General features: G+C 46.7%; 1 protein-coding gene across 1 annotated transcript in view; it reads right to left on the bottom strand.

Annotated features, from left to right (window-relative positions):
- LOC144693610 (serotransferrin-1-like) overlaps positions 1–13199 on the bottom strand; it is a 53819-nt gene extending 40620 nt beyond the window's left edge. The window contains exons 1-3 of the mRNA XM_078563422.1: positions 13049–13199; positions 9054–9211; positions 5791–5893 (exon numbers count right to left, since the gene is read on the bottom strand). Of these exons, the coding sequence (XP_078419548.1) occupies positions 5791–5893; positions 9054–9211; positions 13049–13088 (301 nt within the window). The 5' untranslated portion in view covers positions 13089–13199. The remainder of the gene's footprint in view (positions 1–5790; positions 5894–9053; positions 9212–13048) is intronic.
- Positions 13200–15976: the final 2777 nt, after the last annotated feature.

Genomic DNA, 15976 nt, shown 5'->3' with positions numbered 1-15976 from the left:
TTTTGTTTTGGATTTCCAGCGTCCGCAGTAGTTTTTTGTTTTTATCTTAAATCCAATTGACTGGCAACTAATTAATTTGCAAATAATTTGCTGGGCCTCCTTCTTCGTAACCCTATTAACCCAATGTTCTTACATATTCTGTGGGTGCAGTACTCCGCCCATTTTCCTAAGATTGTATCGTGAGATATTCTCAAAAAAATTGGGTTGCTAAACTGCAGCCTACTCTTTCTGATAGACCAGTTGAAACTCTTACAATGACACAGCCAGAAACCTATGAGCTGTCTTCAAGTGAAGTCCACATTGGGGCACCAAACAGATCACATTCTGAGGGCAGGGGCTGGATGAGGGTGGATCAGATATTGGAAAGGTGTGCCAAATCTTTGAGGGAACTTTGACCCAAACCAGGAGCAGAATTTTATGACTGTCGGGTGGGCTGTGCAGGAGCGGGCACAGGCACGGGGAGGGGCGGACCCACTCGCTGCCCCCAATCGGGTCCACACTGCCATTTTACGCGAGTAGGCCAATTAAGGCTCGTCCAGCATGAAACACGGCTCCCGAGGACAGCGGGAGTGGGCAGGCGGCAGCGGGACTGCAATGACCCCCAGGTCCGATGGCGACCCTGCAGCCCTTTTAAAAGTGCTCCTGCAGACCTGCAAAGGCTGTCAAACATGGCCAGCAGCAGGGCGCCCCAGAGCGCTGCTGGTGAGCAGGCCAAGCAGGAGGGTAGGGCAGGGGGGCACTGTGCCCCTCGTTTTTCAGACAATTGCCTTGCTGTTCTCCTCGAGGAGGTGGCAGCACGGCGGGAGGTCCTCGTTCCGAGGCACAGGAGAAGGAGGTCCCCCCACATGACCAAACGTGCCTGGGAGGAGACGGCAGAGCTCCCGCGACGTGGTGTGGCGCACCTGGATCCAGTGCTGCAAGTGCTTTAACAATCTTTTGCACTCTGGAAGGGTGAGTACCATGTTGCTATTGGTTAGTGAACCCAGCAGGTAGGCTTTCCCCCCTGGCTGCACCCCCCGCACCCCCCTAACTCTGAGTGTAGTGACTGCATTGAATCATTGACGGCATGTCTCCCTTGCTGGGCGTGCCAGCAGATATTGGCCATGCCTAGGTCACCCTGAGCGGGTGTAGATGAGATGGGTTCTGCCCCCGCAGCATGTGGTACAGTGACACCCATATTACTGTTTTGGGGGCAGCCTGGAGGATCTGCACCTAGGCGCAGTGCTGGAACTGCAAAACATGTCAAAGCCAGGGTGTTGACATACTGGGAGGGGAGCTTCCAGGTGGTGGGGCACCGATCTGTCGGCTGCCCTTTGCGTTCCACGTGCTTGTGCCCCCTTGCTTTGCGAGGTTGGTCCATTTGGTACCAAATGTGATGTAGGCAGCATTTGGCCAAGGGTGGGAGGACAAACCTGGCATCTTTGTGTGAGTGTGAGGCAGCTGCGGGGTTAGGAGACACCGGAGCCCTGCAATCTCCCACTCCGGCTGGGGAAGGATGGCAGCGAAGAGATTCTAGGTACATGTTGCACTAATCAATGCTCTTTTCTCCTTTTCAGGAGAAGAATGCTCATAATGCCGCCGAGCGGGTGAGGACTGGCGGAGGGCCGGCCCAGTTGGACATCAATTCCAGGTTCAGTCAAGAGGCCCTCGATCTGGGGTGGCACCATGCGCCCAGGTCCACCGGTGTCGGTGAGGCTGGGGTGCCACGGGGAGGTATGTTAGCCCAGCACTGGGGTCAGCATTGTTCTCCCAGCAGCCATGACACTGCTGAATGCTCAGTGATTGAAGTTTGCAACATGGCTTCAGCATTGCTTATGGAAGGATGAGCGCATAACGATCCGGGGGACTGGGATGCACATTGACATTGTCTCCACGTTAATCAAATGTCCTTGTTCTTCCTTTCAGTATCAGCGGATCAGGGAGGAGGAGGCACAGGGGCCCCCTCTCACACCTGAGGGCCCTGAAGTCTTTGACAGCCAGTGTCACACCATCTCTGCCAGGCAGGCACCAGCACAGATACCAGCACCTCGGTGGGAATTAGATCATCGGCTAGTGTCCTGGGGCACAGCAGTGAGGGCACTTCACAGTCACTGGAGGAGCTGGCGGAGACATGAAGTGCCCATGGCGCCAGCAGTCGGAGGACTGGAGGGGACCAGGCACATGCTCAGTCGGTGGCTGATGATGGGCCTCTGGAGTCGTCCATGAAGCAGCAAATGCTGGAAGTCCAGCAGAGTGTGCGGGAGGATCTGGCGGAGATACATGAGGCTATGCTTGTCTTGGTGTCCATGGTGGAGGAGTCCACACGGACCCTTGCCAATGCAATGAGCCTCTTGGCTGAGAGCCATGCTTCCTCCATGGACAGAGTGGCGACTCTCGTGGAGAGGCTCCAACAGGAGACCAATCAGGGGATGTGCGTGGACCAGCAAGCCCTCACACCGGCATTGACCTCAGCTGGTCAGTGCCAGTGTGGGAGATGGTCTGGGCACCAAGTTTCCCAGCTCGGTGCCCATCCATCTATGGTGAGCAGGGAGGTCCAAAGCGACCTCACATTGGCGCAACAGCTGCCTGGCGTCTCTGCGGGCTCCTCTCAGGGTGCTCTGGATGAGGGCAGCAGCTCCTCTGGCTCTCTGCCAGTGACCGTTGCATCTGATGTAGCTGCGACGACTGGGGAGATGCCAGTTGTGGAACTGGCTGCTCCCTCCCAGGCGGGGCTAGCACAGGCTCCACGGGCCAGAGGACATCCGCCAAGGTCATCGAGGCCAACAGGACAGCAGAGTGAGCATTCTGTCTCAGATGCCAGTGCCATCGAACGGACAGCACCTAGACGTAGCACCCGAAAGCGTAAATTTAAGGCACCTTAGGCACACCAAGGATTTCTCACTGCTGCTTTTGTGTTGCCTTGCAATGAGGTCATGATTAGTTGGTGTGTTGTTTAATACCTTTGTCATTTTATTTCCTTAAGATCATTTTGTTATATCATTAAATTTAGACATGTGACCATGGCTCAGGGTTCCTCTTTTCCTCAGCAGGATGGTTACCTATGATGTTACGAGTGGGTTGCATCACATTTGAGCCTTATTGATTTGGCCCTTAGTTAATGTTACTATCCAGGCAGATTTAGCACTCAGGTATCGAGTATGGAGCCTGCAGCGCAGGCTTTTGTTGGAGGTCCATCTGTGGTGTTCTAGCTGAAGGTTCATTGAATTAAAACCTCCTGGGTGTCCCTACCTCCCTGGCGCATGCCCGGGTCAGGGTCTACCCCCTCAGCATTTCCCTATGCGTGCTCATCCTCAGACTCACTGCTGGACTCATCGTGTGCAGCTGCAGCAACTGCATCTACATCTTCTTTGTCCACAGCGTCGCCCTTTTCCAGTGCAAGATTGTGGAGAGCACAGCATGAAACCGTTATCAGCAACACATAATCTGAGGGAACTGGAGTGCGCACCCTGAATGGTCCAGGCATTGGAAGCGCATTTTGAGAAGACCAATGGTTCTCTCCACCACAGCCCTTGTGGTGCCCTGGCTCCTATTGTACCGCTGCTCGGCCTCTGTTCTTGGATGGCGGAGAGGCGTCATGAGCCACCTTCTGTGGGGATAGCCCTTGTCACCCAACAGCCAGCCATCCAGCCGGGCTGGAGCACTGAAGAGCCTCGGCACCTGGGAGTGTCTGAGGATGTAGGCATCATGGGAGCTGCCAGGGTGCCTTGCACAGACTTGCAGAATCTGCATCCTGTGATCACACACTATCTGAACATTCATGGAGTGGAAGCCCTTCCTGTTGATGAAGGCACCGAGCTCACCTGCTGGTGCTTTGATGGCCACATGTGTACAGTCGATTGCACCCTGGACCCAGGGAAACCCAGCAATTGCTGCAAAGCCTCTGGCTCACTCTGTCTGGCTGGCTTGGTCCCAGCAGTAGTGAATGAACGTCAATGCACGCCTGAATAGAGCGTCTGTCACCTGCTTGACATAAATGTGGACAGCTGATTGGGAGACACCGCAAAGATCACCCACCAAGCCCTGGAAAGAGCCAGAGGCATAGAAGTTGAGGGCAACAGTGAACTTTAGAGCCACTGGCATGGGGCACCCACCCACACAGTTAGCGGAGATCTCAGAGTCTATCATCTGACAGATAGAGTTGACTGTCTCCCTTGAGAGACGGAGCCTCCTTTGGCACTGCACCTCAGGCATATTGAGGTAGCTGCTTCGCCGCCTGTAAACCCTGGCAGCAGGACAGTGGCATCTTCTGCAGCTTCTTCTGCCTTGGACTTCCTGTTGGCCCTGTGCCCCTTGTGCCTGCACCTCTCCTCTCAAAGGTGGCTCCCCTGGAGGCTGAATATGCACACCTGGCCTCCTCCCCCTTCTGGCCCTCCCTTCCTCCTCAGGGGAGGTGCCTCTAGTGGAGACCACAACTCCCATTCCCAGGCTAAGGGAAGGCTTCCTGAAACCTGCAGGCCCCAAAAAGGATCTTCACTGCAAGAGTGCTGACCTGAAGGTTGAGAGTCCTGTCCAAGCAGCTGGTATGAGTTTTGAAGTATTTCTGCTCACACAGGTAAGTATCAGTAACTTTCAAAAATAAATATCTGACTGAGCACATTTGAGACCCTACTGACCCCTCTTATCCCGCCCGTGGATGAGGTTTATACAAATGTGTCCGACCCGCCTGCCCATTGCACCCGTGAGATGACCTGAAGATCGCACGGGCCCAAAGAAATCGCCGTCAATTGGTACTTCAAGGGCCTTAAGTGGCCCATTAATTAATGGCGGGCGCGCATCGGAGATCATCGCGTGCCCGCCCAACAAAATATCACGATGGCGCCCGGTGAAGTCGGGACAATTGCCCGATGTCACCGCACGTCATTTTACGCGTCGACGTGAGGAGCCCGCACCCCAGTGGGAAAATTCTGCCCCAGAATACTGCAATATTGTTAATAAAGAAAAAGATTAGGGCTGGGACCAGAAGCTATGCACTTCACATCAGAACCTGCATCCACGTGAAATATTTTAATAGAATCAATTCTACATGTAACAATTATGTGACACGCCAAATGATGGGTAGTCATTAATTGAAGATGCTACTTCCAATCATAATATTTCTTACTGGTAAACATGCAAAACATTTGTATCTAAATGTCACCATTTCTCTAAACAGCCAGTGACGATACATTGAGCATGGCCAGGGTAATGTATGCAACAGATTATCATGGCAGACTCACAATAGAGGTTAACATTGAGCAACAGGTCCATTATAAATAAAGGTTTTTTTAACTAATTCATGGGATGTGGGCTTTGCTGTCTGGGCCAGCATTTATTGCCCATCCCTCATTGTCCTTTGAGAAGGTGGTGGTGAGTTGGCTTCTTGAACCGCTGCAGTCCATGTGGTGTAGCTACACCCACAGTGCTGTTAGGGAGGGAGTTCCAGGATTTTGGCCCAGCAACAGTGGAGGAAAGGCAATATATTTCCAAGTCAGGATGGTGAGTGACTTGGCGGGGGACCTTCCAGGTGATGGTGTTCCCATCAACCTGCTGCCCTTGTCCTTCTAGATGGTAGTGGTTGTGGGTCTGAAAGATGCTGTCGAAGGAGCCTTGGTGAATTCCTGCAGTGCATCTTGTGGATGGTACACACTGCTGCTACTGTGCATCGATGGTGGAGGGAGTCAATGTTTGTGGATGTAATGCCAATTAAGCAGGCTGCTTTGGCCTGGACAGTGTCAAGCTTCTTGAGTGTTAAGTGATAGCCCTCCCTTTTCATTTGAACAGTTTTGTTGTCAACATTTCATAACTGATTACCTGTAATATTTTCAGCTACAATCGGTTTCAGACGTGGTTGGGGCAAGAGACCTCCCTTGTATATATCTCCACCATCCAAAGTTATAGCATCTGCAACTCTATCCTGAGAATGAGAAACATGTACCTTATTAATAGAAAGGCCCCTTCTTTTCAATCAATGCAAGTACTGAGGATATTACCTGCTTTTCCCTCTAATTTTATCCCCTCTCTCTTGAAATCCTCAATGAGTTCTATTGATCTAAGTCTATTGAAGTAGGCGATTATATATACATCCTTTCAATTTTACACATTGATCTGAGAGTTGTGCAAAATATTCACAGTGCAGAAGAAGCCCCCTTTAATAATTAATGTTTGTGTAAAATAGAACCAATAGGAGTTCCAACACTGACCTTTGGGGCACTGGGTAAACTCCCCCTACCCTGAAATAACTCTTCTGTGGTCATATCCAGTGAGGGTACCACAATTTTCATTCTGTGGATGTTGTCTGGATCATTTACAATTGTAAAATCAAAACATGCCCTTTCTCGATCTCTCAGCTTCCCTGATGTACTTGGTCATGAAGCAACCATGCAATACATTAACTAGCTTGGACCCTAGACAACTTCAGTTTTCCCAATTTAGAATTTGTTGGTTGAAATCCCCATTAAAATGAACATCCACTGTTCACAAATCCTTTTTGATTCTTCATGGGGAAAACTATATTCTCTCTTATTCTGACCCTAGCAAGTCTGCAGCATACCCCTACTGTTAGCTTTGACTTTTTCAAATTAAAGCTTTCTAATATGGCTAAGAACAGTAATTATCCACCCAGCATCAATGTCTTTGAGCTCCCAAATATTCCTGTCAAATAAAGCCATGTTATCTCCTTTTCAGTCCACTTTATCTGTTTTGACTATTTTATACTGATCAAGGAGATAGTGGCATAGTGGTAATATTGCTGGATGAGTAATCCAGAGGCCCTGGTTTAAGCTTTAGAGACATGGGTTCAAATCCCACGATGGCAGCTGGTGGAATTTAAATTCAATTAATAAAAATCTTGAATTAAAACCTAGCCTAATGGTGACCATGAAACCATTGTCAATTGTTGTAAAAACCCATCTGGTTCACCAATGCACTTTAGGGAAGGAAATCTGCCATCCTTACCTGGTCTGGCCTACATGTGACTTCAGACCCACAGCAATGTGGATGACTCTTAAATGCCCTCTGAAGTGGCCTAGCAAGCCACTGAGTTGTATCAAACTGCTATAAAGTTTACAAAAATGAATGAAACTGGACAGACTACCTGGCATCAAACTAGGCACCGGAAACAACAGCAGCAAATCCAGCCCTGTTGACTCTGCAAATTCCTCTTTATAATTAGTAGAGCTGTCCCACAGACAGTCAGACAACAGCCTGACATAGTCATACTCACTGAATCATAGCTTACAGACAATGCCCAGGTGTCACCATCCCACCGGCTGGACAGATCCACCAGAGGTGGTGGAAAATGGTATACAGTCAGGAAGGAGATGCCTGGGAGTCCTCAACATTGACTCCAGACCCCACAAAATCGCATGGCATTAAGTCAAACATGGGCAAGGAAACCTCCTGCTTATTACCACCTACCACACCCCACTCAGCTGATGAATCAGTACTCTTCCATGTTGAACACCAATTGGAAGAAGCACTGAGGGTGGAAAGGCCACAGAATGTACTCTGGGTATGGATCTTCAATGTTCATCACCAAGAGTTACTTGAAAGCACAACTGGGTCTGCAGCATGTGGTGAGGGAACCAATAAGAGGGGAAAAACCTTCTTGACATTGTCCTCATCAATCTACCTGTTGCAGGTGTATCTGTCCATGACAGTATTGGTAGGAGTGACCACCGCATAGTCCTCGTGGAGACAAAGGCCCATCTTCACATTGAGATTACTCTCCATCATGTGTGCAGTACTACCATTGTGCTAAATGGGGTAGATTTCAAACAGATCAAAACTGAGCATCCATAAGGCACTGTGGGCCATCAGCAGCAGCAGAATTGTGTTCAACTACAATCTGTTACCTCATGGCTTGGCATGACCATCTACAAAGCATAAGTCAGAAGTGTGATGGAATAATCTCCACTTGCCTGGATGAGTGCAGTTCCAACAACACTCAAGAAGCTCTATACCATTCAGGAAAAAGCAAACCTGCTTGATTGATTGGCACCTCATCCACCACTTTAAACAGTCACTCCCTCCACCACTGACACACTGTGGTAGCAGTGTGTACCATTTACAAGATGCATTGCAGCAACTCACCAAAGCTCCTTTGAGAGCAACTGTCCTACTGATATTACAGGCCCAGCAGAGATGGTATATAGTCGGGAGGGAGTTCCCCTGGGGGTCCTCAACATCGACTCCGGACCCCATCATCAGTCCATGACAGTATTGGGAGGAATGACCAGCACATGGCCCTTATGGAGTCTGATGAAATCAACTCAATTGGTCCCTGGAATGAGGGGGTTGTCCTATAATGAGAGTTTGAGTACATTAGGCCTTTCTCTGGAATTTAGAAGAATGAGTGGTAATCTCTTGAAATAGACAAGATTCTGCAAGAGCTTGATAAGGTAGATGCCGAAAGATTGTTTCCACTGGTCAGGGAACCTACAACATGGGGGGCATGATCTCAAGATAAGGGGCTGATCGTTTAGGACTGAGATGAGGAGAAATTACTTCACTCAACAGGTTGTGAATTTATGGAATTCTCTACCCCAGAGGGTTGTGGATGCTCCAACATTGAATATATTTAAGGCTGGGATGGGCAGATTTTTGGTCTCTCAGGGAATCAAAGGATATTTGGAGCAGATGGGAAAGTGGAGTTGAAGCCCAGAGATCAGTCATGTTCTTATTGAATGGCAGAGCAGGCTTGATGTGCGGTATGGTCTACTCCTACTCCTACTCCTTGTGTTCTTGTGCGAACAATTCATCCAATTTTCTGTTACCACTTAGAGACCCTTTCATAGCTGCTGCTGCATTACTGGAATTTGCTCATACCAATCAAATATTCTAAAGGCCAAGGTCAGTGAGAAAGCTTTATTTATACCAGTAGCCCAGTCAAGTAGGTAGGATCCCCATAGCAAAATCTGGCACAGTGCATGTGATGGATGCAACTGTGCAATTTTTCCTGGATTTATAATGTTTCTATTTACTTAGATCCACAAGATTAATTATTCAGATCAGTCCAACAATTATGTGATAAAATACAATCTCTATGTCCAAGTCTGAATAAAATCAAGGCCTACCTTAATAGCAGTCACACAACTGTCAGAACTTTGCTTCTGTATACAAGAGAATTTGGGGAAGTCATCTGCCATTTGTTCTTTCAAATCATTGCATTTCTTTTGCTCTTGTGGAGAAACTGTACACCATTTGATTGCTGAACCAGCAGCAAATGAAAAGGCTTGGAAAGAAAGAAAAGAACGTCAGACAATAATTGTACAGGGTAAAATAGAACAGCAATTATGGGAATGAGGTACAATAATTATACAGAGGAGAGATACAAAGGTGGATAGTGTTTTTATGGCGGGAAAGAGATATCAGCAATTATACAGCAGGTGAAGAAAACACAGCTATGATAGAGCAAGGAGAAAGCATAGTAATTATGTAGGGAAGAGAGAAGGAGGGGGGTTATATAGGTCCAAAGAGCAAGGACAGTGAGTCTACAGGGGAGAGAACATAGTGATTTTACAAGAGAAAACAAAGTGATTGTAAAGGGCAGAGAGCACAGTGATTGTAAAGGGTAGAGAGCACAGTGATTGTAAAGGGTAGAGAGCACCGTGACTGCAAAGGGTAGAGAGCATAATGATTGTAAAGGGTAGAGAGCGCAGTGATTGTAAAGGGTAGAGAGAGCACAGTGATTGTAAAGGAGAGAGAGCACAGTGCTTGTAAAGTGTAGAGAGCACATTGACTGTAAAGTAGAGAGAGCACAGTGATTGTAAAGGGTAGAGAGCATAGTGATTGTAAAGGAAAATGAATGATTGTACAGTAGAGTGCAGGGAGAAAGATTAGCACATGTTATACAAAAGCGAATGAGGGAAAACATCATTAATATATGAAAGAGATAGGATGGACATGAATTTTACAGATGAAAATGGAAACAATGATTGACCAGATAAACAGAAGTGTGATTATGCAAGAGAGAAAGGTTATCAATTATACAAGAGCAAGAGGACAGTAAAATATGATAGGGAATGTTAATCATATAGGAGCAAGAGAGCGGACAGCACTTATACAAGAGCAGAAAAATGAAAAACACTGATTGTGCAGTGGACAGAGGAAGAGCAATTGCAGTGATTATACAAGGTAAAGCATAGAAACACATAGGACAGAGGGAGAGTATATAAACAAAAGATGGAGAGAGATGAGGAGTAAAAGGGAAAGGTAAAACTCAGCAGGTCTGACAGCATCTGTGGAGAGAGAAACAAAGTTGACGTTTCGAGTCCATATGGCTCTTCTTCAGAGCTCATTGCAGAGCATCTATTGCTTTCATGCCTCCATGTCCATCCTTGGCCTGCTTCAATGTTCTAGTAAAGCCCAGCGCTAACTGGAGGAACAGCACCTCATCTTCCAATTAGGCTCTTTACAGCCTTCTGGACTTAACATTGAGTTCAACAACTTCAGACCATGAACTCTCTCCTCCATCCTCACCCCCTTTTTTGATCCCCTTTCTTCTACATTAATTTTTATCTTTTATCCACTTAATTTTATTTTTATTTTTATTCATTGATTCATGGTTTTATCCCCTTTTTTATCCCATTTTCATGGTGAAGGGGGTTCCAATTTCAAGCTGCTGCATTGCTGCTGGACAGTGGTCTTTGGGTAGGTTCCTGAAGGGGAATGGAAAGAGATAAAGAAAGGCAGTAATCAGGAAAAGAGGCAACAAGGAGAAAGGGCAAGTGGGAAGAAGTTTATTGGGATTAGAGGAATATCAGCAAGGAGGTGATCAGGAGAGAAGAGGTGATTTAAAGGGAGATGATGGGAGAGTGGAGCAAACAATCTTGAGAGTGGGTGGTAGAGGCAGCTATCAACTGCGGGGAGGGAACTGATTGCTGGCAGTGGTCCGTGATTTGTAAATTGAGAGAACAAGCCTGCATTTGCTGGCTCTAAACTCAGGCAAGTATTTATTTTAAAGCTTAACTTTCTGGCCTAGCCCTTTTACATCACGTGTTGGCCTGGCTTTCCTGAACACAACCAGCCCACCACTAGCTGCATTCAGGCCAGACCAAGTTGTTGCAGGCATGAACTCTGGATGCCTTTTTTTTGACTACACCAATATGGTGCTCTGCGGCTCAAAATGAGTGCCGCTTCCTGCCCACCAAATTCGAGGCTTCTGAATCCTCTTAGCAGCTGAAAAATGGATGCGGCACTGTCAAACCTTTAACATTTGTCTCTTCTTTTCTTTCTCCTTCTCTCTTTTTAATTCTAAAATAAAAAGATTGCGGCTGCTGGAGATCTGAAATAAAAACAGAAAGTGCTGGAAAAGCTCAGCTAATCGGGCAGCATTTGTGGAGAGAGAAATAGAGTTGATGGCTGGGATTTTTCGGCCCCGTAGTGGGTGGGACCCACCGCGGGTGAGGCAGTGCCCCAGCCAGAAGTCCATTGACTTGCAGCGGGACCGAAAGATCCCGGCGGCGGGCGGATGCGGAAAATCCCACCCAATGTTTCGAATCCAATATCCTCGGAATGGAGAAGAGTCATATTGGACTCAAAGTGTTAACTCTGTTTCTGTCTCCACAGATGCTGCCAAACTGGCTGAGTTTTTCCAGTGCTCTTTGTTTTTATCTCTATTTAACTCTATGGGTTGGATTCTCAACTTACCACGTGCATTGGGATTTCCTTATAGATATTGCCCCATTTTTGTTTTTTGAGTTCTAGAGAAATGAGAGCTGGGTGATTTCTGTGATGGCAAATCAATCTGCAACACCACTGTTACTATTGGGGTGAAACCTCAACCTGTGAGTCTCAGGCCTCAGTGTCTGCACTTGGGAGCCTGCGATTAAATCGGGAAAAAGCCCCAAGTTGTTACGTGCAGAGTGGAAAGCCTATGGCCTTTGTCTTTAACTCTGGCCTAGGCCTATTACCTTGGATGCTTGCTTCCACTCTCCATAGAGTTTACCCATGACCCCGGCCAGCAGACTTTCTAGCTTCAGTGCCATTTAAAAGAACTCTGCCAAAATGAGGACCAAAATGTGTTCAGCATCGAAAATCCTGACAGTCTCAATACTGCCTGCGCCAAACTAATTTATAGTATGTTTAGAAATTAACTCTTCAGGCCACACTTTCTGGGTATTTGCACAGGCATGGAGTACAAAACAATCTGGTCTTTACTACGATCAAAGGGTACTTTACACTCGACCATGCAAGTAATCCCTGGACCCAGCAAAAGGTGAAAAGTTGCAGGACATATATCAGAACACACATACACATGTCATTAGCATACACCATACTTTCACAACCAGGTCATTACACAGGGGATCTAGAAGAAGGAGAAGCGTGGAGGTAGAACTTGGTAAGGTGCCTCCAGTAAATCTGACATGTCGCTATCCATGTCTGCGGTGAGGAAGAGCCCAAGCCTTTAAATGTTTCTCTATTTCTGCATCTCCCTGACTGCCTGTAATTCTGTATTTCTCTCTGTCTGTACCTGCACATCTCAGTAAGTGCATTTCCTTCCATAACTGTATTCTATAGAACAAATCATGATTACATTATTCAACATTATCTTACTAATATGAGAAAATACTGACACAAAACAAACAACCATTTCTGATCTTGTCGCTCTACTAACACTTTTATTCACTACTCTGGTTGGTTTACATTCAACTTGAATTGTACAAAATTTCAGTCTCAATCTACAAAGTCTATTCCCTAAGTATATTTCCTGCGACTTACTGTCAAAAGAATTAAAAACTAGAGAATGAAGCCCATTTTATTCCTTTCCCCCTGCTGACTTTAAAAGCAATGATTTAACGTAAACCTCCATTTTTAACCCTTAACCTCTCAGCTGCGAGCTCTTCTTATAGATGATGATACTTTAAAAAATCCCCAGTGAAATTACCATGGATCTTTCTTCTACAATGTACAAAACCCGTACCATATTGATTCTGCACTATGGGAGCAAATTTTGTTTTTGCCACATAAAGAACTAAAAGTTTAAGATAAGTATATTTGACAATGAATGATACATTTGGAAAATTAACCTCAGATAAATTATCTTAAAACAGATAAGTTTAATACTCACAAATAATTCCCAAGAGTAAAACAGCACGTAGTAAAGTCATCTTGCCAAATTGTGGATTGAAGAACAGGGTAGTGGGACTTCTGTCACAAACTAGCTGAGCAGCAGGTTTGTGACAGGATGTCTGTGCTCCCTCTCTCCTTTATAATGTCCAGAATTGACTACGTTAGCAGAATGATAGATAAGACTGACGTTGGCCTCTTTGGGTTCTATTTCACAAGAGGACTTAACAAAACTCAGCCCACTTCAGAATTATTCAAATAAACCTTTGTTTAAGCGAGCAGGGTTGCAGAGAGAGAGGAGGCTAAGAAGGCTTTTGTTCACCTTTACCCAAAATCAGACAAATCAGACAGTGAATGAAGATAGTTTTGGGCACTCAAAGAAATTATTATCCATCATCTGGTTTTCTGTATTTCACCCTTCTCCTTTAGTCGAACTCTTTCCTTGGCTGTAAATGTTTTTTTTTTGTTTAATTTATTCAGCTGTTCTTTTCATTCACATTTCTTAATTTCCTTATATCTTCAGTCAGTTCAAGGTTCACTTAATCAAGAGTTTAGAAATTATTGATCTATTTTGTGATCTAATATTTCTCTAATTTTCTACAATTCCTTCCCTCCTTCATCTCCTCTTGCTTCCATCTCTCTGTTTCTCCTTTCTGTACTCACCTTTCTTGTCCTTCTCCCTTGTCAACAATGGTGGACCATGAGAAGGAAAGGTACTTCTCCACAGGCGGGCCCTCATAGATGAGGTTGGCCAGACAGTGTTGCCATTTGATCATGGGGCATTTCAGGGTACACTATTCTGCTCTTCCTTATACCTCCACAAACATGCACTTATAGCCTGGACCACTGAAAAATATTTAGAATGTGTGAAACCCTAACTGTCTTTTTTCCCTTTTATCAGATTAAGGGCATCAAGGCCAAAAATGAGCCTAAACACCAACTCAGGTAACAAGTTTGTGGCCAGGATTTTCCAATCCTGTCATGGCGGGCGGGAGCAGAAAATATTGCGCTAAAGCCAAAAACAGGTTTTACGATGTCGTAAAACCAGTATGTGCGCTGCAGCCTACAATGGCGGGCTGCGTTTCCTGCCATGGCATGTTATATTTGCATCTCATTATAAGGACTCGTCGCCGGAATCATCCTCTCACACTGGATCATCAGGGCACATCAACATGCAATTAGAACGGCGTGTTTTACAAAGGTATATAAGTGGCGTGCACCTGGCGACATGCACTTCACTCATGACTTTAAAGTTCATTCACTTACCTTGCATCGCGCAGTACTCATGGTAATCAGCACCAGGCTTCGCAGGCAGCACTGCATCACTTTCAGGGGGGTGTCAGAGGCAAGTCTGTACCTACCAGACCAGCGGTAAGGCAGGGGTAGCTTTTAGTAGGCTGAAGGGTTAGAGCTGCACTGAGGAAAGGGGGAAACTGGCCTTAGACATGGGAATGGGCTGCAGGGCTAGGGCTCTACTGGGGGTATAAGTGGGGAAGGTTGCACTCAGACACATGATTGGGGGAAGGGTGCAGGGGTTAGCATCCTCAGCACCAGGATGGGGAGGGAGTATGTTACAGAATGACATAAGCAACTTTGGGCCAGAATGGGAGGATTGCTGAGTGAAGGAGCTCTTCAATGTTGAGCTTGCAAAGACTGTCCTTGTCCCAGTCGAGGCAGGGGGAGGGCATGTCAGTCCAGTCTCAGTTGTGCCCAGCATGTTGTGCACAGGGTGTGGTCGTAACATCACATGCCTCAGTCCATGGGGTTTCTGGCATCATACTGGGCCACAGATGGCACACTCAGTTGGGGAGGCGTCTGCAGCCTACAAATGGGGAAAAGGCATTTGTGAGGGTATCCAAGGGAGTATGGGGGGGTATATATGTTTAACTGTGTAAGTGGCCCCAAGAAGGGGAGGGGTGAGGTCCACATGGAGCATAGGCACATCCACCTCAAAATGTTCAGGGGCTAACAAATGGATATCCACCAATCACAACGGGATCAAGGGATACAGGGGTAGGATTGAGAGATCTTGGAAGGAGGGAAATCTGAACATTGAGCTCCTCTAGGACAACGGGATGGGTTTCCACACTCACACAGAGAAGGTCCAAGCTGGACTGGCAGTGAGAGCTCAGCACAACCATCTTCCAACCTGCAGTGCTGGCACAGTGCAAAATTACAATGAGGAGAAGCTGTGCTGGTGAAGGCTCTGTGGGCGGATTGGAGGGCAGGTGCATGCATTGGAGGGGTGGGGGAGCTATTAAAGGGGCACTCAACTGAACTGTGCATTCCCAAGTGAGGAGAGAAGCACAGATGAGACATGTTAAGAGCCTTTCAATGCCAATGCAGGGAATCAGGAAAGTGAAGCTATGATACCCATTCATGCAAGACTAATTCTGCAAAGTGACACTAATCAGTCTCCTTGTTTTATCCCCTTGTTCGCAGCGTGGACATTCCCCAGAGTGATAATGAACTCCAGAGCAATTGGGCGACTGGACAAGCTTCTGAAGCATGTTAGAATCATGGCGCCAGGCAGTTCAGGGAAGAAAATTCCCCCCCACCCCCCTCAAATAATCTAATTTCCTGACTAAACATTTACCCTCATGTTTATTCCAAAAAGTGTATTATTAGAGTGCAGTAAATGAGGATCCCAGCACCTGGGCTGAAAACTGCACATCCAAGCGTCTGGCCAAAGAAATGTCATAGCAGTTGGTCATGTAAAGGTGCAGAGGATGGTGAGAGCACCTTGATTAGCACGACGCACTGGCCATCATTTCGGGGTTGAGTAGTTGCTGACATGGAAACAAAATCCTTGAACCCACATTCACTGGTGAGTCATTGACAGAAGGAAATGCTGACTCTTGTCTGTTTCTCATTGATGCTGCAGAGAGGAGACCATCAAGATGGAGCTTGGATTTATTGCTGCCTGCAT

This window comes from Cetorhinus maximus, chromosome 19, assembly GCF_964194155.1.
Source record: "Cetorhinus maximus chromosome 19, sCetMax3.hap1.1, whole genome shotgun sequence".
Taxonomy (NCBI): domain Eukaryota; kingdom Metazoa; phylum Chordata; class Chondrichthyes; order Lamniformes; family Cetorhinidae; genus Cetorhinus; species Cetorhinus maximus.
The sequence above is the reverse complement of the archived record's forward strand: the minus strand, read 5'-3'. Positions and strand labels throughout refer to the sequence as shown.